The following is a 25,671-nucleotide window of genomic DNA, read 5'->3' on the forward strand; positions in this document are numbered from 1 at the left end:
TCTAACCTGGAGACTGGGTAAGAGTCACATGCTGGGTGAGGAAGGAAAAGTGTGCTGAGGTAAGGCGCTCCCTGCTCCCACATCTCAGGCTTAAGGAAGAGCATGCACGGAGGACTGGCTGGATTTAAACGTGCAAGGACACTCACCCAAATAACACTCAATCCAAATGTTTCCTATTTTCACTGTCGTGTGACCACCCAGGCTCTCTATCTATTTTGGCATTTTTAAGATTCCCTGTTTTTAGCATTCTTTCTAGAAAGGGTGGGGCCTTGAAGTAGAATTCAGTCCCCTTTGTACCAAAAAAATTACACACACACACAGACACAACATGCCACATTTCTCCTGAATCCAAAAGTTGCTTGGTCTGATTACGAGTTCTCTGGAGGAGCGCGCTCAAGAAGGATTTGCAAATATTCTGAAATATGAATGATAAATTTTGCTATAGTAAAGTCACGATGGAATAAAAGAATTGAGAGGGGAGTGGAGCAGGGGATCAGAACCTGAATAAACTGCAGTCACTGTGCTAAGTAAGGCCTTGCTTTGTTTCAAGGATATTTTCATTTTTGTGACTTCAGCATCAAGTGATTCCATTTTGGCTGCTATTTATCCTTTTTGTACCAATTTGCTAGCTAGTATTAAATGATCCAACATCTTTTGAGTTTATTAGGTTTACAAGATTGTTTACGAGAACGAATTCCTAACTGCTAAATGTTGGCTCCCAGAAAATAATATGACAGAGTAAAAGCAAGAATGCTACATGAAGGCCTCAGACTGGATCATGGGACATTCAGAGTAAAAGGACTGATGTGCCTTATTCTAAACCAACAGCAAGAACAACAACAACAAAAATTTTATTGCTTTCAAAATATGTTTTATGTTTTAATTACTGTTGTTGTATTTGCTGAAGCAGTAACTCATGCAACTTGGTAACTTAGAAAAACCAAACTGATAGAAATCCCAGGCTGGTAGCTTTTTTTTTTTTTTTTTTTAAAAAGACAAGGTATTGCTCTGTCACCCCAGCTGAGTACAGTGGTGTGATCATAGCTCACTTTAACCTCAAACTCCTGGGGTTAAGCAATCCTCCCACTTCAGCCTCCTGAATAGCCAGGTCTAAAAGGCACACGCCACCAGGCCAGGCTAATTTTTTTAATTAACTCCTGGGCTCAAGCAATCCTTCTGTCTAGGCCTCCCAAAATCCTGGGACTATAAGTATGAGCCACCATGCCCAGCCCTGGTAGCTTTTATGTTATGATCACAAGACTAAACAATTACACAGGGAAATAATGAGGATATAATGGGAAGACTGCATGTACTGGCATGACCACATAGCACAGGTGAACAGAATACAAGCGAGAGTGCAGGAGTGGCAACATCCACTATCTGAGATCTCATTCTAATGATGCCTATGGTAGCATTGTTCGTAACATGAATTTTAAGGATGAACACCACACATAAAAACTGTTGTCCTAAGTGTTAAGTTACTAGCATCAAATTGCTCAGTATTGTGCAAACATGAAAAACTACCCTGGATATCATCTTCTAAAAATATACTGCAGTCTGAGAACCACACTCATCTCTGGGGATACTCGAGCACCCCACACAGACCTATGGGGAACTCTACCTTCCTTCTTGTAGACCCCAAAGATCAAATCTGCCCCTTCTTCGGTCTTCCTAAATATTTTCCATTTGCAATCTTCTCTATGTAGTTTCCCCAAATCAGGCACCACGCCCTTCAGTTTTTAGAATTTTACTACTGATGAGACAACAGACATGATCTATACCAATGCCAACATTTATACTGTGGCATTGGTATAGATCATGTGTTGCTGTGTTGCTCTGTGCCAGGCACTAGGGAATATCAAAATGAATAAAAGAATCTGTCAGCCAGGAGCTCAGCTGAGGGAGGAAGAGGGGCATGTGAAAAGATAATTATAGTCAGGTTGAGGCTGTGTGTTGAGAGAGACAGGGCTCAATCACTGCAGACCCCACAGAGCCCAGGCTATGAAGGGAAGCAGCAGTTCGTTATGGTTTAGGCGTGGCAGGAGGTGAGAAGATAAACCAGAGGTCACAAAGCCTGATGTAAGTGGCAAAGCAGATGATGTAAATAATGGATGTGGGTGTAGAAGATGGGAACCAGACAAAAAGCAATGATGACATCAAATTCTGCTATCTTCTGCCCCAGGAGGAAACCCACAGTGACACTGATGAACACTTACTAACTTTATCCAACAGACAAAGAAACAAACAAAACCCCAAATATAAAGAGAGGAAAAACGTCCTTCTCTGAAGGGTTTTACAATTAGAATCCAGGTGGAGAAGTTTCCATGTGCCCGGAATTGATTGACAGTTAAGCACGGAATGGGAGAGAGATTCTCTAACAGTTCTGTCATCTCTCTCTGGTCAGTCAAGTACTTCAAAACCCAGGGATAATTCTGACCAGAGAGGACCACACTCCTCATCAGAGCTGTGGATTCCAAAAAAGTGATACAGAGCCATGCTTCTCAAACTTTATCGTGCATTTGAGTCAACTAGGGATCTTGTTTAAACAGATATCGACTTGACAAGTTTGGGGGGCAGGGGGCAAAGATTCTGCATTTCTAATAAGCTCCTAGGTGGTGCTGCTAGCACCTGGACCACATTTTGTTTTAAAGGCATTATCAATTTTTTATTAAAAGATCATGCACCTCTGACTAAACCCTCCTAAAATACATGTTCATATCCTCTTTCCTTGAAAATGTTCCTTTTTTAAAAGAGTGACTTTATAAAGAATAGGCTTGTTTCCTTGTGTCCTAAGCAAGTCCATGGAGACGGCTTTCATTAGACGACAGGGAGCGGTGATATAACGGGTGAGGATAGGGTTTTAAGTAGGACGTGGGCAAAATGAAATGAAAACATAATATGACGGAGGTTGCCGTTGCCACTGACTTCCTCCTTCCTCCTCCTCCCTTTACCCATTTTCTAATCTCTGCATGCCCACTGGGACCAGAGCTACTTTATGACCTCAAATGGAAAAATGTCATGTTTCAATTTAGGTCAGAGAGAAGGTACTTACTTTATGAAACGACTTTCCTTTCCCTCACTCACAAACAAATGAAATTAGATTTTTAAAGCAGGTCCCTGGAAGAAAAAATTGCTGGGGAATCTTTCTAAGTGTTAGTTTCTGGATCACATTTTGAATGGTGAGGATATAGTGGACCCTTTCTCTCCTGCTACCACACAGAGAATAAATGACAGGAACAGAGAGGATCAGCCAAACCAATAAATAGAACCCAAAAGGAGACAGCTGGAAGTGAGGCCAAGGAAGCACTGGAATTAGTCCACTGCTAGAATAGAAGGAACGGGAAACTGACATTTATTATCAATTTTGTACCAGGCATCCTCATACATGTATGTCAACTCTCACAAAACTTGGGAAGGACAGGTGTCACCTTTCACCGTCAGGACAGTTAAGGAGCTGTCCTGAGGTCATCAAGTGCACAGATGGCACAGCCAGGATTCACACCACGGTCTATCTGACTCAAAAGCCTGTTTTCTCCTCTAAAACAGCTAAACCTCTGAAAAGCCAGACTCAGGATACAGCCAAACCTTAGGTGCCAATTTTAAAGAGAAGACGTGAGAAGCTGCAGTCTTTCATTTCCACCATGAAATACTACTTGCTAATTTACAAAAAAAAAAAAATATGTAATTAACAGATTCTGTCCCAAAAGTCTAATGTACAGAGTAAACTTACACGGGCAAGGAAATACAGTAAAGCTCAAAAGTACACATGGATCTGCTTCCCAAAGGAGTCTTGTTCTTTAATGCATAAATTAAAACCAAAATTCCCCAGAGTCCAAATAAGGTGAATATCATAAGAGACTAGAAAAGATATATAGGAAAATTTTAAAGTGTCCATGCATTGAGCTTTAATATTCAAAATGGAATTCTATTATTCCTGATTTTAGTCCATAGAACATCAAGAAAAACTGAACAAATACTAATTAACACCCTAATTCTAATGGATTAAAAAATACAAGTATTTGGGATAAAGAGACAATACATCTCACAATGAGCTCACCAGCATTACCAGCTGGGACCAGTTAACCACATTTACCAAATAAGGCAAGTTTTTTCAATGCTTGAAATCTTTCTACAGTGAGCTCACTTCACTTCTCACTGGGTTTCTACAGTAATTGTAGAGGTCATCTCTCCAACTCAGAATCAGTAAATCACCAGGCTCTTGAAGCAAACGTGGGCTGCAAGGTCTCTGGAGAGCCTTTAAGTTTAGCTTCAGATTATTCCTGACTGTATACAGAGGAGAAAGACGTAAATGCAGCTCTAAATACAGAACAGTAAGAAGCTGTATTAAGCAAAACCTATTAATAAAGCCAGTGAGAGCTGTTTACTATTCTGAATAAAAAATGGCAGACCTTCCCTTATTTCTCTCAATATATTTGTTCAGTTGCAAATATTCTACTTACTCTAGGGCTGAGTCTACACAAACAAATCCATGCTATTCAATAATCTGGACAACCAAATGGGTCAACTTATCTGCATAATACCAAAGAAACAAAAGGGTTTTTTCCACTTTTTAATTAGCGGCTTTTATATAGTGTAGAAATGGCACACACAAACAAAACAAAGATGAATCTATAATGAGATTTACCACATTCTTACTTAAAATAACATTGTTGGGAGGAGGGTTGCCCACCATAGTCAGAAGTTCTGGTTGAGATTTGAAATCTAAATAAAAGCATATGATTGTAAAGTGGTTTTTACTTGACCTTCTCTTAAATATTTAACACATCAACTGCCATGAGAGTTGTATTTAACTCACTCTGGTTTTGACCCTGGGGCCGCGTGAAGCATATATAAAATCGTCCCTGTTGATGTTCCTATTGTTACAATTAATATTGACAATTCTAAAAAAGTGGATTAAATGAATAGAAGCCAATAAATTTCATTTTTCTATTTTTTACCTTTAAATTACACTCAAAGTTTTTACTCTATTTTTGTAATAAAACAGTGTGGCCCCAACGAAGTTTCTGGGTTTTTTCGTGTGGCAGTCAATGTGTTAAATACATTCCACTTCTAGGTAAAAAGGATTCTTCATCCTTTGCTTCTAAATTGCTTGTGTGCCAAACAATAGCCCTAAACTGAGAATGTATATTTTGCTTCAAAGGTAAAAGATTTCCCTGGAAATAAATATACTTGAAATGAAGAATTTTGGCATTTGTGTTATGAATATGACTTTCAGTTGCTAATCTGTCCAAGGTCAAACCCAAGATTATCTTACTGAAAATTCTGTGATTTCCAACGCAGGAAGGCAAATCATCAAGCTCCCGTTACTAAATCCGTGTCAGAGAGGTATATTGCAGAGGTGAAAACTGAAATATGTTTCAGGCCTTACACCAGGAATTAACAAATTTTTATTGTAAGGGTCAGACAGTAAACATCGTGTGCTTCATGGGCCACGTCATCTCCTACACAGTCACCCAGCTTTGCTGCTGGGAAAAGCGACCATAGCAAACACACAAACAAATGGGCGACACTGTGTTCCAATAAAACTGTATTTACAGACACTGAAATCTGATTTTCACATAGTTTCCACTTGTCACAAAATATGACACTTCTTTTAATTTTTTCAAGAACGTTTAAAAATGTAAAAATGATTCATAGTTCATGGGATGCACAAAAATAAACAAGGGGCTGGATTTGGCCTATAGTTTGCCAACCCTGCCTTAATATATAAAAATTAACATCCCTATCTCAGGATAGGAAACAAAGGTCACCCTTAACTCTGCAGGGTGGAAAACTCATCCTGAGATAAAGGAGAAGAGAGGAATCTGGATCCTTTATAGAGATACTTGCTTTGGGCCGACAAGTAAGAACTACTAAAGATACTACAGAAGATGGTGGACTCACTCTCTCCCGCGTCACATTTCCTTTGGGAACTTGGTAACCACGGAATTCATGGATGGGGAGATAAACTTGTCCTACCCAAAGAGAGGGACAGAAATAAGTTTTAAAAAGAAAAGATGTGGCAGGCTAGAGAACTACACTGACACAAAAAGGAAAGCATCACAATGTCAGGAGATGCTGAATGGAGGCAGAGGATGATAAAGGCGGTGCTCTAAGGAAACTGGAAGGCCAAGAAAGAGGACCAGCTGTGAACTCCAGGAAAAGATGGGCCTCCATAGGTCTGTAATTCACTCGATGGTATTCAGTATGGGCATTCAGCGTAGAGTTAAAGACCTTTGTGATCTGACACAGGCCGGAGGGGTCCACACTTGCTTTCCTGCCAGTAGTGTGGTCTAGTTACCAAGCCTTGTATGTCTGGCAGGCAATGGACAAATGATTGGATCACCTGATGGTAGGTGAAATTTATCATTGCTATAGTTCGGATGTGGTTTGTCACTGCCAAAACTTGTATTAAAGTTTAATTGCCGGTGCAGCAGTGGGGCCTAATGACAGGTGTTTGGGTCATGGTGTTTGGGTCACTCGGGAACAGATTAATGCCATCTCTTAGGCGTAGGCGAGTTCTCATTTGTGGGAATGGATTATTTACCAGAATAGCAGGTTGTTATAAAGTGAATTGCCTTCTCCTGTTTGATCCCTTTTTGCATGTCCCTGCTCTCTCTTTGACCTTTCTGCCATGTTATGACATGACACAAAAGCCTTCACCAGAAGTCAGTGCCATGCCCCTGAACTTCCCAGGTCTCCAGTATTCTATTATAGCAACACAGAAGAGACTAAGACAACCATGAACGTTCTGATGTAAATCCTGATGAATTACTGGCTGCTGGGTGGTTTCTCAACTGCAGCTTCCACACTGGTCATAAACTGTCTTCATGAAATGCAGATTCAAGACTGATGTCCTCATGAATACAGTGTCATGGTTGAGGCATATGCCTTAAAGCCAAACTGCCTGGGTTCAAGCCCTGCTCTGTTACTTACTGGCCGTCTAATCCTAAGCAAACTGCATTACTCTTTCTGTGGCTCAGTTTAGTAATTAATAAGTATGAAAATAATAGGCCCTACCTCATAAAGTTATTGTAAATATTAAGGAAACATGTGAGCTGCGTAGAATATTGTCTGACATGTGATCAATATCTATTATATCCTGATCATCATTATTATGATTATTACTAAACAGAAAGCTTGGTGTGGCACAAAACTCTCCATCATTTGACCCCAGCTGGCTATTTCCTGCCTCTTTTCCCACTAACTCCACCTTTATCTTGCATCTGCATACACATGCTAAACACTGGCCTGGTATTTATGCACAACATGGGTTACATGACACACCGGTGAGTAGTGCCATCAGTTTCATGGGTTACAAGCACCATTTGTTCTAATGAACTATGTTAGGGTAGAATAGAATAGAAAATACCAGAATACATCCCATGTAGTGATAGAAGCATATTAGCACATATACTCACTAAACGTCAAATACATTTCTTAATGTGGTTCATTAAGAAAAAAAAAAGGCTAAAAGCAGCAGCTCTAATCACATCAGTATATATCAAGCTTCTAAGCCACATCACAAAGTTTTACAACACTGTCTCTTCTCTTTCGAGGCTTCTCTTTTGCCTGGGATTCTGTTTTCCATGTAGCTGATTGGAATATTTCTACCAGCCTTTGAATTGCACCTGCTGGATGGCAAAACCTCACAGAAGCCTTTGCCAGCCTCCTCTGGTTGGCCAGAGTGAATTGTTCCTCCCACTGTGCTTGAAAAACACAATGGGCATACTTCAGGTATGTGTATCACTGATGCCATTCCATCATAATGGTTTGTTTCTCTGGGCTTTCTTCTGTACAGTGTGCGCTTCATTAGGGCAAGCGTCTGATATTATTTGTGCATCCCCAGGGCTGAGCAATGTGCCTGGTACAAAGCAGATCAACACCATCCTGCTGAATGTGTTTGTATCAGTGACTTAACATGAGATGGTAGCAAGCTAATCAAATTTCTAACGACTCAAAACTGGGAAAGGAGGATGGGAAGAAGAGAGCCTATCAATATATTGCATGATCAAAACTACATACCCAAATAATGGATCTCATTACTTTGGAATAAAGAAACTAAAACAGTAAGAAAAACAAAACAAAAACTCACCAGAAGTCTACTAGGCAAGTATAAGATCAAACAGCTGCAACCTAAGGGCTGCTAAGATTTTATTTTCATCTGAATAAACAATGTGACATGGACAATGAAAAGGTAAATAACTTTACTTGTCAATATCAATACACTACATGTTTTTGTTTTGCTTTGTAATGCTATAGTAACCAGACACTCTTGGGGCCTTCATTTCCAGTTTTGATTCCTAAATTCAACAAGACCACTGAAAAATAGGAGTTGTTTACAGAGAACAAGAGTTTGCTAAATTGAAACAATATCATATTAAGAAGAATGGAACCTAACAGCGATGTTCAAGTAAATGCTAACACTTCCTGATGGATTTTGATCCTGTTAGCTTTGACATATGGGTGCTCACTATGTTTTGTTAGTTGACTAGACATGAAAATTTTATGTATTTCCAATGTAACAAAAAGTTTTAGTTAATTTTGCCTCAGAAGCAGTCTGAGGTTCATGATTTTTAAATCTATAGAAGATTCCTAAATATTTATCTCACTGAATCACTAACAACCTCTTTCGAGGGTTTCTAGTTACTTCCATATATAGCTTATAAAGTTTTAATGTCAATTTGATACACTTAGAATGTAGGTGAGGACAACAGGAGCAGTCCAATGAAACACTGTTAAAATTCAAATGCTGGCATAATTCATTTACAACAGCTCCAAAGAGTAGATTTTTTTATTTTTTTATTTTATTTTATTTTTTTTTTTGGAGAGTCTCACTTCATCACCCCTGGTAGAGTGTAGTGGTATCATCATAGCTCACAGCAACCTCAAACTCCCGGGTTCAAGTAATCCTCCTGCCTCAGCCTCCCGAGTAGCTGGGAGTACAGGCACCTGCTAATTTTTCTTTCTTTTTTTTTCTGTAGAGATGGGGTCTCGCTCTTGTTCAGGCTAGTCTCAACTCAAACTCCTGAGCTCAAGTGACCCTCCTGCCTCAGCCTCCCAGAGTGCTAAGATTATAAGGTGTAGAAATTAAAGTGTTCTATGAAAATGATTTGGAAAATACTTCATCTTTTTCTCCTTTCCTAGATCACCCTAATAATGAACTCTGATATTAGTGTTTTCTCAACAAACCACCAACAATTACAGAATAAAATTAAACACAGGATGGCTTAACTCACTAATGGTTGTCACTTTATCAGAGCTCTGTAGTTAATGTCAAATAATGTATACTAAGAACCCACCTATTCCCACCTATTCCTGATGCTTGAAAAGTACTCCTGTTTGTACCTGTGATTTACTTTGAACTGTAATAAGTGTGAAATAGAATGTTTCCAACTCTATTGGGTTCTCATTTGAGTTGTCCGCAGAAGTCAATGGGAAGTCTCCTAAGTATTTTAGAATATTTCTAGCCATTTAAATTTGAAAAGAAATAACATAGAGCTTCCAAACCACTTTTTAAGGACTATTGGAAAAGCAGTGACCCTGAACAAAGATGCTGTAAGTAAAAATAGTAATGTGTACAGCTCAGTGCCAAACTAGGTATCATGAAATACATTTAGAATAAATTCTCCTATAGTAGATTCTTCTATAGCAGGGCAGCCAGGAAATGGTGGTAAAGGAAAGAATGTATCTGCAAATAAAAACATCAAATTTTAAACCAAGAAAACCACCTTGTTATATAAAGAAGATACAAAATTCACAGAGAAATTTTTTTCTGTGGAGATGTTCCAAGTGGAGCTTCTTAACTTCTCACTGTTGTCCCTGTTGAAATAAAGAGACCTAGAAAATGTTCACTAGTTACTTGGGGTTTCCCCCTCCACCATATGTGGTACAAGTAATTGGATTTGCAACGGAGAAGATTTCATGACAAGAAAACAAGGCTTGATTTCTCACTCAAGAGGGCTCACCACAGAAGAATGAAAATAATCTTATTGTAGAGCAAGATTTCACTCTCAAGATCTCTCATTATAGATTTCAACAGTAACATTAGTGAGGCTCCACTGTATTGCATTGTCAATTACTATTTATGTATGGCACTTGTAAATGGCGTTATTTTAAAAAAAAAAATTACACATGTGACCTAAAAATGTAGCTTAAGGATCTTTCATAAAAATACGATTAGATTTGTGGGGAAGCTTAAAATGTTTCTTAAGTATTGGTCTTTAGGTAACAACCTAAGGAGTCATTAGAAGGAAAAACAGTGATAATTTTGTCTATAGTTTAAGTATAATCAAGTCATGAGAGCTTATTTTCCTGTCTAAGCACATTGTAGTCACTTAATAAAGCTATAATAATCTACATATGGATGTTTGTTTATACAGACATTTAATATATGGTAATGTAATATACATTAAATGATATATATAAAATTTGAATTGAAAACTGTTCAGCAGAATGTCTTTTGGGTTACGTTCCTATCCAGAATTCTAACTCTATGGGAGGCTCAGCTTTTTTGATGACTGGCATAAAAAACACAACACCTTAGCATGTAGAGACACTGAATTGATACCTGTCAAATGCAGACAGCTACTGACCCATTATCTCCAGGGGATGTCATCTGGTTTGTTTTGGTAGTGGGGTCAGTCAGGGCTCATACCTCACAAGAAAGTTCTTAAGATGGAGAAAACACACTATGAACTACAAAAAATGGGGGTCGGGTTACAGTCTCACGAAGGGGGGCAGGTATGGTATAATGTCAAGATTACTGACATAGGTACCAAAAGACTTGGATTCCAGTCCCAGCTAGAGCACATTTCACCTCTGGGCTGTTGGCAATACCACTTCGTCTTTCTGGATCTCAGGTCAGTTATCTGGAAAATGATAATACCTTCTACTTTGTATTAATAACACTGCTTTATGCAGTAGTTCTCCATAAATTGTATAGTGCTATTAATTACAAGTAATGTGCCCCTATGAACCATACTCTATCCATACCCAATAATCAACACAGATTTGTCTCTGCCCATAAAACAAAATAAGGCAAACAAGCCTTTATACACGATGACATTATCATTTTTACAGAGAGACTTTGGTTACACTGACAGAAAGTCTATAGTAGCAATAATCATTAGTACTTATTAAATAAAAGCAATGAACATTTTGGTACTTATGTGAAAGAAACTATGCTAAGCAAATTATAAGAAATGTCTGAATTAAGCTATTTTATCAATCCTATGAAGACATTTATATTATTTTCTCAATTTTTCAGATGGGGAGACTAAGGCTTAGAAAAGGTAACTAGTTTGGCCAAATTCACAATGGTAAGTGCCAGATTTTGCTTTAAAGGTTGAACAAAAATATAGAACTTACAATTAAATATTATAGACATTATCTTGCTCACCAAATGAGCTCACTGGCCAATTTTCCTTTCTTAATAAAGAAAATTAATATTTTTGGTGCACCAAATATGCTGTGCTATTAAACAACTCTATATGCTTTATCCCACTTCTGTTTGAAATCTGACTCCTCTTTACTAGTTAGATTACCATAGTCCATTTGCTTAACTTCTCTGCACTTGAGCTTCCTTATCTATAAAATGAGTTTAATAGTTTTCTTATCTAATATGCAAGATGTGAGGATTAAATGAATTTACAAGTAAAGTGCTTAGGGCAGTATTTGGCTAACTACTATGAAGGGTAACTATCATTACTGTGGGGAAAAAAAAAGATAACCAAATATCAAAAATCAATAATTCTGCAACTCTATGTACATAATAGGACCCACAGACAGAAGTTACAGTAAAAGAAATTACAAGTACAGGCATACCTCATTTTATCACACTTTATTATACTCCCAGATATTGCATTTCCTACAAATTGAAGGTTTGTGACAACCCTGTGTCAGAAAAGACTATCTGCACCATTTTCCCAACATGGGCTGACTTCAGGTCTCTGTGTCACGTTTTGGCAATTCTCGTAGTATTTCAAACTTTTTCATTATTATTGTATCTGTTATGGTGATCTGTGATCAGTGACCTTTGATGTTACTATTGTAATTGTTTTTGGGGCACCACAAACCACACTTATATAAGACAAAGACCTTAACTGATAAATGCTGCATGTGTTCTGACTATTTTACCAATTGACAATTACCCATCTCGCTCCCTTCTCCTTGGGCCCCCCTATTGTCACAGATACAACACTATTGAAATTAGGCCAATTAGTAACCCTATTATGGCCTCTAAGTGTTCAAGAGAAAGAGTTACACTTCAGTCACTTTACATCAAAAGCTAGAAATGAGTAAGCTTAGGGAGGTAGACATATCAAAAGCCAAGATAGGCCATTTGTGTCAAATAGTTAGCCAAGGCTGTGAATGCAAAAGAAAAGTTCCTGAAGGAAATGAAAATTGCTACTCCAGTGAACACATGAAATGGTAAGAAAGCAAAACAGCCTTGCTTTCCAGCCTCTGCTCCAGACCCTGCAGCCGCCAAAATGCTGATATCCAAGAAGAACCAGATTGCTGTTTATGAAATTTTTTTTTTTTTTTTTTTTTTTTTTTAATAGATGGGGTCTCCCTCGGTTGCCCAGGCTGGAGTGCAGTGGCATGATCACAGCTCACTGCAGCCTCAAACTCCTAGGCTCAAGCAATCCTCCCACCTCAGCATCTGGAGTAGCTGGGACTATAGGCACAAGCCACCATACCCAGATGAACTCCTTTTTAAGGAAGGAGTGATAGGGGACAAAAAGGATGTTCATATGCCCAAGCATCAGAACTGGCCAACAAGAATGTGCCCAACCTTCACGTGGTGAAGGCCATGCAGCCTCTTAGTTATTAGTACTATAGAAAAAGCTACTAATTTTTGTATGTTGATTTTGTGTCTTGCAACTTTGCTAAATTTGAGTAAAGCATTTGTAATCCTTCTAGATTCTCTAAGGTTATGGTCCCCAAGCCCTTGGCTGCAGCCTGGTACCGGTCCGTGGCCTGTTAGGAACCAGGCCACACATAACAGCTCCCCAACCCCTCCTCAAGCTCACCCCCGTCCTGTGAAAAAATTGTCTTCCTTGAAACTTAGGAACCAGGCACACAGCAGGAAGCGAGTGGCAGCCAAGGGACCAAAAGCTTCATCTGTACTTACAGCCTCTCCCCATCACTCACATCACAGCCTGGGCTCCGCGAGCCTCCCCGCCCCACCCCCCCTTGTCCATGGAAAAACTGTCTTCCATGAAACCAGTCCCTGGTGCCAAAAAGGTTGGGGACCACTGCTCTAAGACATTTGTATGCTGAGAAAACAAAATCAACAGTAATTGGTTTTCACATGCAGGAAATCTAAGGCTGTAATAGGAATTAACTGTGACAATTCTCCATAGATATTATTTTGGATACTACATGCTAAAATAATTAAATATGTAAGGCATATTTTAAAATAATAAATATTCAGAGACAGAATCAAACCGTACTATGGACAAAACAAAGGCACCAGAATTATCAGTTTCCATTACAGTCTTTGACATGGAATCAATGTAAAGAAAATCAAGTTCTACTTTAAAATGACTTACATTATATTGTTTCTTTCTATTTTAAAACCACAGAAGGATATTCATATGATTTCTTTAAACTCTTATTAAAAATGAAAACCAGTGTCTTGAAAAACATTTCTCATAGAAATAAAAATGTATCTTAACTTTTATGGGCAGTATTTCTCAAGTCTCATCTCTGATGCAACAAATCAGTGTTAAGTGCCTACTATGTGCTGGAACTGCAGGCGCCAAGGGCAATTTCAAAATCAAGGAAAACATGTTAACTAAACCAAGTTTGATTCAAAGTGGGCAACTTTGGGCATATTTGAAACCCTTTATAATTAAGATATATTTCACACTAAATCATTTATTTGCTAAAGGCAACGAAAAAGAAATATGTCACAAAAGAGTATTCTAAATAGTAGCGTGGAGGAGTCAAAAGACTGCCAGGCTGAGGAACTGAGTTCTGGTCTTCACTGTGCCACCAACTCACTTCTCAGTTTGTCTCTACATGTGGAGAATGAGCTCTTGGCCTCTTTAAAGTTAGTTCCATCTCTTAACATATGTGATGCTCAGGTATGCATGTATGTTTGTACACACACACACGTTTTCCCACAATGTCTTGTGTTTGGTTAGGAAGCTTTACCTATATTTTAGAGTCTGCCAGTCTATGCAGCAATAGGTACAGAAAGTGCAGATATGATTTAGAATTAATTCTCTCTGGGAACAAGGAGGTTTCTAATACGGTCACAGAAATAGGCTTGTCAATGTATTCAAAAAGCATCCCCCAAAAGGTTATGATTCATCTCGCTATATATTAACACTAATCTAGATATGGTCATATACTGGAAATTCTAGCTGACATCACTTGTTCTGAATACCTACTTTCCACTCACTTTCTATAATTTAAACTGGCTGTGTCAGGAGATGAACTAGAGACACCAAACATTCAATCCAACCCTCTGGCACATGGAATATGCCTGGCCTGCAATACAATTCCACTTTGTATATACCATCAGACTAAGAACCTTTAAATAAATACATTCTTGACAACTGTTTACAGATAATTCTTTTAATCTGCAGCTATTCAAAAAAGCAGGACTCATCTCCTTCTGTCCTTCAGTTCAACAACCTCATCATTAATCTTTCCTAATGCTGCTCACAGATGCAGGGTGCTTCTTTCCCACCACTGTAACTCGCCGAGGGCCTCACTTTCCACAGCGAAGTATCAGGTGTCTCAAAGCTCCATAGAGCACACTACAAAGGCAAATGTTTGTGGTCCATGGATTTTATCCACTTCAGTTAAATAGTATCATCTGGTTGTGAGGCAAGGGCCACTTTGACTCAGCGTTTTCCACTCTGCTTTTTTCTGTGTGGATCGAGCTAAAGAGGTCGCTGACTGCAGTGGAAGATTCTATGCTTAATTGATACCCCTATCTTCCAGCTGGCTAATCAGCCCAAACACACTTGTGGGAAATCTCCCCTGGAAGGGCTGTGAAAAGCAGCAGTGTCCCTAGTAGAATTAACTTTATGTACCAATTAAGAAAATACTTAAGTAAACAGGGTGGTAAAGCAATAGAAAAAATAAACATACCTTCAAGGATGTTTATGCTACAATAGCAAAAGAAAAGAAAATTGACCTCTACATGTATTTCAGAAGAGCATGCCTGGTTTTAATTCACTATTCACTTTACTAAGCAAGGATTACTTAGCAGCTTACAAACAATCTACTAGTAAGAGCACTGACAGATAAAATACACAGAATCACCACTGCTGAAAAACCAAGTGCACTAATATTTATGTTCAAGACTCTGGCGTCATTTAACCACAAGTTTAACCTCCCAGAGAGTAGGCAAACCCATAGCGCTCTGCTGGGTGCTCTCAGTTGATTTGTCTAGCAATTGAGATGTTTACGAAACGAACTAAGATGGTTATCGCTACTCATACCACACTGCAACTATAGCTGACCTAAGCCTTCAGATAAGAATAATCCGCACACAAATGAAACTTAGTCTTTTAGGTGGGCCAGAAAACGTGGAATACCCTGCACTAGGGAAAGAACTTTTCACAAAGCTCTCATTCAGTTTTATAAAAATATCAATGAAGTAAAATATTGTAAGTTGAATGTTTGAAGTATTAATAAAATGGCTTGATTTCAGGTCCACACAGTGACTTCCTAGTTCTGTGTGGGTCCCCTCAACATTTGCTTCCTTTGCAGGCAGGTGCCACCGCAGTACCCACCTCGCAGGCTGCCTGGGACCATTTAATTAGGTCACAGATGTTCAGTGTGAATCCCTGCCACACAGCTCTCAATGAAGATCAGCTGTGACTATTTTTTTTAAGAGACTCTCTTCTTTCCTTGTGCTGGACACCATGTTCTTGTCATTTCTTCCTTCTTTTGTCCCTTTCTTCTCAGCCTCCTTTCCTGTCTTTCTTTCCCCAGACATGAAATGTTGAGTGTTTTCAGCTTGTAAAGGTCCTGGGTCTTCTTGACTTCTCATTCTATTCTTTCTCAGAGGGGTCTAATCTGCTCCCATGATTTTAATGAATGCCTAGGACACAATTCCCAAATGTATATTTCTAATGCAGATCTGAACATACAGCCGTCAACTCAATATCTCCACTTAGATGTCTCAAGGAACCTCAAATTCATTATGATTAAAAACTCAACTCACCACCACTGCCAAACATAAATGTTGCCTGTATCTCAGTAAGTGGTCCAACACCCACCGAGTGTGCGATCTGGAACCTCTCGTTCCTCACTTTCCAATATGTAACCCATTTTCTACTGTTTCCAGTAAGACACAGCTATTGCACATCCCCTTGTCTCCACAGCCACTGTCAGCTTCCCAGTCTAAAGCCGCTATCCAGTAGTCCTCAAACTGTTTTGCCACAGGCAGTCATGCTTCCTCCAATCTGGGCGTGACCTGCAGCTGGTGTGACATGCAGCTAGGGTGACGTTGAAAAAATACAAATATGATAGCACTCCCTTGGCTTGCAACTTTTCTATTGCCTATCAGTACTCTTAGGGTAAGAAGTAAAATACTGTGAACTGTTTACAGAGCTGTGCAGGAGGCCTCCGCCTCTTGTCAGTCTCTTTCCACCTCATTCAAGGCCTTTTATTCACAGCCATTCTGTTCCCTCTTCTTGAATATTTGAAAAGCTTTTTCCTCCCTGCCACTGAATAGCCATCCCTAGCTATTTCTTTCACATCTTTTAGGTCTCTATTTAACCAATACTTCCTGCAGATGCTTTTCCTGATTCTCTGGACAAAGTCAAGTCCATTAATTATACCCTTACAAAGTGTCCTGCACATTTCTAATTACTTCGATGTCTTTTTTCCACAAAAGATAATCGGGACATAAGTGCAGGGATCATGTCTGTCTTGTTTACAGCTGTATCCCTTAATCTTATCAAACACTATGCTTGCTACATGTGGGCCAAGCATGAGACTGATAAATATTTGCTGAATTAACTAACGCAAAATGGTTCTGATTTAGTCCTTCACTTGATAATTGCTCACAATTGGAGGAGAAATGCACATAAAACTCTAATTCAAGGCAGATTATGAAAACTTATTACAGGAAATAAGTACATGGACTACTCGATCTTATGAGAAGAAAAAAATCAGTTCTGGAAGGAGAATGGATACAGGAGGGAAGGCTTCTTTCTCATGCTGGGAAATGAAGTAAACCATGGAGAGCTGACAAGACTTCAAAAAGCAAATGGTAAGAAATATTCCAGGGAGAGGGAAAAGTCTAGGCAAAGACATAAAGTCAGGTATATACAGAGGCGGGTGAACTGTGCCTAGTGGTGGTAAATACTGACATGTAGCAAGTGGCCAAGCTGTGGAAAGCTTTCATTATCAGGATTAAACTGTCAAGGAGAACCATTAAAAGGTTCTATCATTGGAAGAATGATATAATCAAAGATGGCAAAAATTTCTTGACACATTAGAATGGAGGTGTGGAGACCAACCAGTAGGCTATTTCAAACATCTCAGACAAAAGGTGAGGAGGAAAGGAGGAGAAATAATTCTGCAGTAGACTGGACAGCACTGCTGGAATGGAGAAGGGGTGTGTCGCCGACTACATGGAAAACCCAAACAGAGAAAGGACAGGGAGATGATAAGGGAGGAAGGATGGGAGATGATAAGTTCTATTTTGGAAACTCTAAATTTTATGAGCTTCCATGGTTAAAATATGGATCTAAGAAAAAGGATGCAAGCAAATTTCAGATGATCAGGCTCAGGGAAATTGCAATTGGTCTATAATCAATTAAAAATTAATACAAAGGCTTTGTGACAAACATTTCTGAAGTTTTTCAACAAACATATTTTTATTAACAATGAAAAAACACAATAATAAAATTTTTTTATATAATCACTGTCTGAATTTTCAGTATGCCATGTGCCTAATTTTTATTTTATTTAGGAGTCAGGAACAAAGCGTCTCATAATTTTACTGTAATGTCACCCTTTCTTCAAAATAGGTAAGTTCCTGCAATTGCTAGGATGGGAGGAACTCAATTATAACATGCTATTTCTCAGTACAAGAATAATATCTTTAAATGTTAAAAAGAATTCCAGTCTTTGTAATAGGCTCTGTGCAAAAAGATTAAAGAGACATGCAGAATTTTTTAAAGGTCATTCTAATTTCAAAAACATTAACATCTGAAATTATGTCATCTTTAATTATCAGGAGAATATCTGAAGAATAAAATGTAACACTTACTTTTGCTGCACCTATCTGTTCTTTTCGGAATTTCTCAAGTGGCGCAATTAATACATCATTAGCATTTTGAATCTGAAAATAAAATGCACATATATTAAATTCTGTATAATTTCGTAACAACAATACTGAAAAAAATATTGAATACTGTTTTTGTTGTCTTGTATTGAAATATTGAAGACTGTTTTTGTTGTCTTGTTTGCTTCTATAAAAATACCTTACATGTTGCGTAATATTTTTCTCCTCTGTAATTAAGCTGTTTTCTCACATTATTTCCCTTGATTCTAACAATAATGTGAATAATATGAAAACAAGTACTTACTTCGGTGAAATCTTAGTTTGAGTATTTAAATTTCTTCTGCTAAGATTTAACTAAGAAACAGCATATTGGGCATTTAGTTTACAAATACCTCTAGTTATACTGGTTTAATGCAGCCAATTCAAGCATCATTTTAAAATTAAACCATATAAAAGCTCTTCCATTTTGCCACTAAAATGTTGGAATTCTACAGCTGCAAAATAAAATAAGGCTCATTTTTTCCCCCTATTTAATTAGATTCTTCACACTTGGGATTTGCCTGAATGTTCTCATAATATTTCTAACCTGATTAAAACAGTACCTGATTTCATTTTAATGAAAACCTTTTTATCCCCAAACTCCAAATTGGGATTTACTTAAAATTTACAATGAGTAAATCTTTTCATATTGATCTGTAAGAATATCATAAGTGCAGGGTGCAAACGCCAGGGATTGGATGCAATGAGACAGAAATTTCTATGGATAACATTATGCTGAAAGGGAATCTTGATTAAAAACAACATTTAGAAAGCATTAAAATAAAAAGGAGGCCCAGTCAACAAAATTTACAATTTGTTCTACCACTATGATAACTGAACATGATCTATTACATGTAATTAGCAAATACTACAATAAAGAAAAAAGCCTGTTTTTAACATATATTACCCAATTGTAAGATAGGTTAAAGGGTACATAGGAGTTCCTTGTATTATTCTTATATAACTTTTAAGTTTGAAATTATACCAAAATATAAACATTTCAATAAAAGAGTTTCACTTTCACTTGTTTTCATTAAACTGGTTTGTCTCTAGCCAAGGTTTATTTCTTAAATTCCATAATCGAAGTGCACAGAGTATGCACAAAAATAAGAACTTGAGTGTTGACGCCAGCTTCTAAGATCCTGTCAGTCTCCATCTGCAGAAAAATGAGATGACAGATCTTGAAAGGAGGACCTGAAATCCTGTTCTGGGAAAACATACAAAATAGATCAATACTCAAAATCTTTTCAAAGACATTGAGGGCCAACTGGAGATATCTCTGACATCCATCAGCTAATTCCCATTTGTGAGTTCAGACAGGCTGTGCAGGCGTCCTATTGGACAGAGATGATTGGAAATAGGTGTAAACTAGCTCACTTTTAATTCTCACTCTCTAAAACCTCTTTGCCCCCATGAAACCCCAAATGTGCATGTGTGTGTGTGTGTGTGTGTGTGTGTAGACATACACAGATATTCAGATTTTACAAAGGTACTAAATAGCTGATTCAACCTTTAAAGCTAAGTTTGCATAAGGAGAAAGATAGTATGAGCACTTTAGTGTAAATTGGAGTAATAGCAAGATTAAAGGCTACCATTTATTGAATGTTTCCTTTATGTTGGAAACTGCAATAAGTCCTTCACAAGCATGAGCTAATGTATTTAAAGTTAGGGAACTTAAACTGGGATATTTCTCAGGTGCTGAAAACCCTAGCAATAATGAGACTGAACAAGGTGACGTGCAGTACAGTGCTTAATTATAGTACATCATCTAAAATTGAGAATACCTGGGCTTAAACCAGGTTTTGTGGCTTATGAGCTGTTATGTAACCATTCTGAGTATCAGCTGATCAACCACCTAACAGTTCTAAGGATTTAAGAGATAATGAATATAAAACACTTAGCTCAGTGCCTTATATATAATATGTGCTCAAAAATGATAGTTTTCGGTATTTCCAAATAATGTGATTATAAATCTCTTTCTATGTTTATCTGCTTAATACACTTCTATACCTGAATCCATTGTATTGCTTTTTTGGTTGTGGTGCTATATACATGCAATTATGAGACGGCATTTTCCCATGAAAGTCTTGTAGATGGCCTTGGCTCTTTCATATCTAATCACTAGGTATTTTTATATGCATTAAACGTATGTGCCAATCACAGGGCTGAGATCTGTGGGAAAGGAAAACACTTAAGGTATGTGATAAATTTTCCAGGAAGTTAAAGTCTATTTGAGAAGAGAAAAATATACCAATGTATTCATTCAACAATTTTAGTAAAATTGAAAGATGAAACTTGATTACACTAAGACTAGCTACATGATAAACTATGCAGAAACCCTTATAAATAAATTAGGATTTTGACAACAAAAGAGACCCATGAGACTTAGTCAAGGAAGTGTTTGGATGGTTGATATTAATTGGATACAACAAAGAGAAAGAATATTCTGGAAACAGGGAACACCATGAATAAAGGCGAGAGAGTAGAACTAAGCATGACACGTGGGAAGAGGGAGTGCAGTGCAGAAAAAGAAAGTATGTGTTAAGCATTCATTAAGTGTCAAATCATGATTGTGAGTGCACTGACCAAGTTACAGGCCTTCAGTGAGCTTTTCTAAAATCGGAATAGTGAAATAAATGTTAAGTATGTCAGTGTCTGGCACATAGCAGGCTCCATAAAAGTACTATATGTTGTTATTATTATCTAGTAAGACCATTATCTAACTGGAAAAGAGAGTATACAACATCATTACTAGTAGGAATCTCAACAGAAATAAGTAAGGGAAGGCTGGAGTATGCCCAAAATGTAGTCAAACAAGCCCGATATGGAATCGCTGCTGACTTCTGAACAGAGGAATGATGTAAAAACTTTTTCTTAGATGTCATTTATAGGTGAGATAGTTTTGAGACTGAAGAGATGGTGACAACATAGGCCAGCTAAATGGCTGGGAGAGGAACTCAAGTCTGAACTCATAAGGGATGAGACCAGGTGCCTGCAGGTTGACAGATGGCTAGCAGGGGACTCCAGGGACAGATCAACTAGAAAGAGGGAGAGGAATCAAAGGGGACACTAAGGTTTCTGCCTCAGATACTGGAATTTTCGTACCACGTTCAGAACTGGGGTAAATGAGGTAGGGGTTAGGCTTGATAGAGAAGGAATAAAGACAATGAATTTTACTTTGGACCTAATTACATCTGATGCCATGGGAAGACTCAAAGGATTCTGTGGCAGAAAATCCCTCCTCACAATGGTAGAAATAATCAATATGAGTGAAATTTTTTAATTGGGAAAGAAAGGATTATGAAGGGATACGTAAACGTATTCCTTCAACAATTTTAGGAAAATTAAATGATGAAACTTGATTACACTGAGGGGCTGATCTCATACACTAAGACCTTGGCATTCACACTGATATCTAACGGTTTAAATCTCTGCTAAAACCCTTCTGTGGCTGTTATATAAATATGACCTGGGAATAAAGCAAAAGCCGGAGACAAGTATTGTTTCCTACCTCCATTTCTTCCATATTTCTTGGTTTATTTATCCTTGATTTTGCATTTGCTCCATTTTTCCCTCTTTCTCCCCTCCCCCACAATTCTCTTAACGTGACACTGAAGGAATAAAAGAAGTGGCAAAGGCACTGAACAGAAAAAATGAGGGAAAGGGGTGAAAAATACCCAATAGGATGACAGAGATAAAAGTAGAAATGATTCACTAAGTGTTTCTTATGTGTCAAATATTACGCCAAGGTCTTCACAATATAGAGATTCAAGTCAATTTCATATGAGTAATGAAGCTGAACATCTCAAAATCATCTGGAATATATTAAGAACGTGAGTGTTAAAGTTAGACAGACCCAGCTTTCTTTGAGTCTCAGCTTCAAAATTGATAACACTGTCTTCATCCCTATACCCCTTAAGGTTTTTATAAATATTAAAGGCAAAATAAATATATGTATTTTTAAATCACTAGCATAAATTTGGCATATGGCAGGCTTTCAATAAATGTTAGCTTCTTCAAAGAATTGAATGTCTACTCTATGTTCATAACTGTCCTAAGCAGTCTTATAGCTGCCCCCAAATGATTTAAAATGTAGTTATTCAAAGCTAAAAATTGGAATCCAAATTAATGTAACAGGATGATACTTCTCCAGAGGAGAGGCCTAATAGTAGATAACCATGAACCTAAATTTTTCCATAAACAAGTATAACACATGCATGATGTTACACCTGAACTATGATGCTACTTTTGTGGGCAGTCAATGGGTGCTGTTCACAGTAATGTGAATTTAAATTCAAGAGATCAAGATGGAAATGCCAGCACTCAAAGGGCACTGAATGGATTCACAACCTGATTTTCGTTGTTTCTGACCTTCATCTTTGTATATCCCCCAGGGACCGAGTGGCTTTCATCCCTACAACACTGGTCAAGCATGTAGATGAAATTCTTCAGTTCTGAAGTAATCCAAGTGCAAAGTAAAGAAAGTGTTAAATTTTTGGTAGGATTAAAAGAGTGACTCTTGCTACTGAATAATGAAAAAAAAAAAGACATACAAAAGGGTAGAAAACCCTTATCTAAAATGTGAATCAGAGTGCAACTGTGGTGACAAACCTTGCGAAAAGTTAAAAAACAAATCTAGAGAAATGCAATTTTGACTCCCATGAAACTCTTTCACCCCAGATGTACAAAACAGGCTTGAGGAAATTCATTCCAGAGGGTAATAACTAGGGGGAGAGAGGGTGGCAAGGGAGCGGGGATCAAGTCACAGAGTTCAGGAGATTCAAGATCTTGTAATACCGTGGAATGTATGACTTTGCACGACATTACTAAGCTGCTTTAGGAAAAAATACAAAAGTAATTTTAACACTCCCCCTTCTAGATATTGATGATAGTGTAACTTCTTGAAAATGTCTTATCACAGTAATTAAGAAACTTATAATTCTTAGCTATTTCTTAAACCTTGGGTTTTAAACAACTTATTTTTGTAGATATTGGTCCATACTTAAAGTTAAAAATAATTTCACTTATTTTCAATAGAAGAGAAGCAAATCTGTTTGGTAATGCTTTACAATACCACATTTACCAGGTCGACACACTGTAACTGCGGGTAGGTTACATTAAGCCAGGCAATTAAGTTTCCTGTCACTTTTCTTTTGCTATTTCAAGTGGTTCTGATCAACAGCCACAAGGGAGTGCTCATAAATCACTCAAAAGTAATGGCTAAAAATGTTCTTATGTGGCTAGAAGAATGATTCTCCAAATATCTTTAGGTTTCTGTTTTTCCACATATACATGAATTATAATTTTCTATAGACCCTGGATTTTTGAGTGCTATCCTATAGGAATTTTCAGTGCTAGCTTTTCACTGCTGGGAACCTTACCACACTTATTCACTAAACAAAGTAGTAAAGGAATGAAAGAAATCTCAAAGGTAATTCTCCTTAGGTTATTACTCTTAACACTTTCTTTTCCCTTTTCAGGATTTAGTTAAAATCTAGTGTTGGTGCCAGTAACTGCTCATCACTAATTAATGACTGTATGTCCCAGTATCCTGCCACTTAATAGACAGCACCAAGGTGTAAGAACAATTCTGATTCTCTACCTCACACTTTCAAAGAAAACAAAAAGTTTTGAAGCAAAGATTTAATGACACTCTGCAGTACTATTTAAAGCAATTGCTTAAAGCTACAATAGACTATGCTATTTGCAACAAGAAAACATGAATGGTATAGCTCATTGCTAAAAATAATTTCCTGTTGAGGTGCCAATATAGCCAATCTGCATAAAGTGGAAAGATCACAAAGGTACGTAACAATGAGTGAACTGGACATAATGCAGAAGGTATCTACATAGTCTCCAATGCAAGAATGGATTATTTTCCCATCACTATTTGCAACTAGGAAATCACATCAGAGTTCTAATTTGGGATTACAAGCAAGCATCTCTCCTCTGCCTTGTCCCAAACCCTGTCCACTTCCTCCCACCTCAACTGCTTCTTAGAAGGAAGCTCTGTCAAGGAGTAGGGGATGGGGGTTAGCCTGCGGCTCACTCCCAGGTACTAGTCAATTTAACTCTCCACAGCTACAGAAAAGATAGTCTTTCTCTAGGTCAGTAAACCGAGAGTACTTGTAAACTAGAATTCAAAGGCCAAAACACACATGGGGTGCAGAGGACAGGCATATGAACAGGACGTACATATAAAGAAGTAATCAGAAGTTAAAAACTAAATGCATTTTACTTTATGTCCTTCAATGTGAGCAAATTACTCTGAAAAAACTTATCTAAAAAAAAAAAGTGCTATGTAAGGCTATCTGGATACTACAGTCATCCATTTAATTCCTACTTGAATGTCACTTGTTACTGCAGTATTTGATTGTTTTGATTCTACTTAACAAGGCAGTGTTTCATTATAAACCCCACCCCACTGGACCTCCTCTGTTGAGCTCCAACTCTCACTTGAATTTTACTTTCATCTTTCTCTATTTTCATCAGCAATAATATTGATTTATATTTTTTCTTAGGAAAATAGGAAAAGAAATTTAAGTTTTTGGAGAATTGTACTAAATGAATCCCCTCTTCTTTCCCAGAAGATGAATAGAGGCAGTACACTCTTCAGGAGAGTGCTCTCATTTGTATCTAAATAATTCCTGGCCTATCAGGGGTGGGGAACCTTTTCATGTCTGAAGGCTGCAATAATTTATCTAAAATCAAATAAGGCTTCATTCAAACAACTTCAATTAGATATACTTAAAAATGTACATTATTTTGTAAAAATCTAACTACTATGTACTTAATAATTTCAAAAAATGACACTATTTGTTAAAGTTAACTAAACTTTTAATGACTTTGTTGTGTCTGCTTTTTGTTGGAACTCATTTGAATGTTTGGTTGCAGCATGGAGGTCTGCAGTTTCAGTTGATCCTCTGGATTTATCAGTCATTTGTGACCTTAATGGAGTCTTGATTTGAGTTAGGTAGGAGAATGTAGATTCGCAGCAGTAAGTGGTTGAAAAGCAAGACAGCATTTTTCGGGGATGTTGCTGAAGGTGTGGGTATTCTGCATTTTTCCATACTTCAATTGGATCTTTCTTAGCATCAAACAATAAAATGTCAGCTACTGAGAGCTCAATCAATTCCATCTGTAGTCCTTTAGGTGCCTTGTTGATGTCAACTGGTGAGGCTGAAATGCTAACTTGAGTGTGATGTCATAATTCTCAAAGTCAGTGAACCTTTCATTGTAGTCTCCAATTAATAGGTCTATAACAGCTATGCATTCTTCAAATAATTCACATATATCGTCCTCCTCATCAGTGATCTTTGCTAACTGGGAAAAATGTTTACCTGAAATTTCCTTTTGAAGAAGAATTG

At 37.7% G+C, this 25,671-nt stretch overlaps 1 protein-coding gene across 1 annotated transcript in view; it reads right to left on the minus strand.

Moving 5' to 3' along the window:
• Nucleotides 1–25,671, minus strand: part of ARHGAP42 (Rho GTPase activating protein 42) — a 266,391-nt gene that overhangs the window by 103,120 nt on the left and 137,600 nt on the right. Inside the window, exon 4 of the mRNA XM_069469030.1 lies at nt 18,251–18,322. Within this exon, the coding sequence (XP_069325131.1) occupies nt 18,251–18,322 (72 nt within the window). The remainder of the gene's footprint in view (nt 1–18,250; nt 18,323–25,671) is intronic.

This window comes from Eulemur rufifrons, chromosome 6, assembly GCF_041146395.1.
Source record: "Eulemur rufifrons isolate Redbay chromosome 6, OSU_ERuf_1, whole genome shotgun sequence".
NCBI lineage: Eukaryota > Metazoa > Chordata > Mammalia > Primates > Lemuridae > Eulemur > Eulemur rufifrons.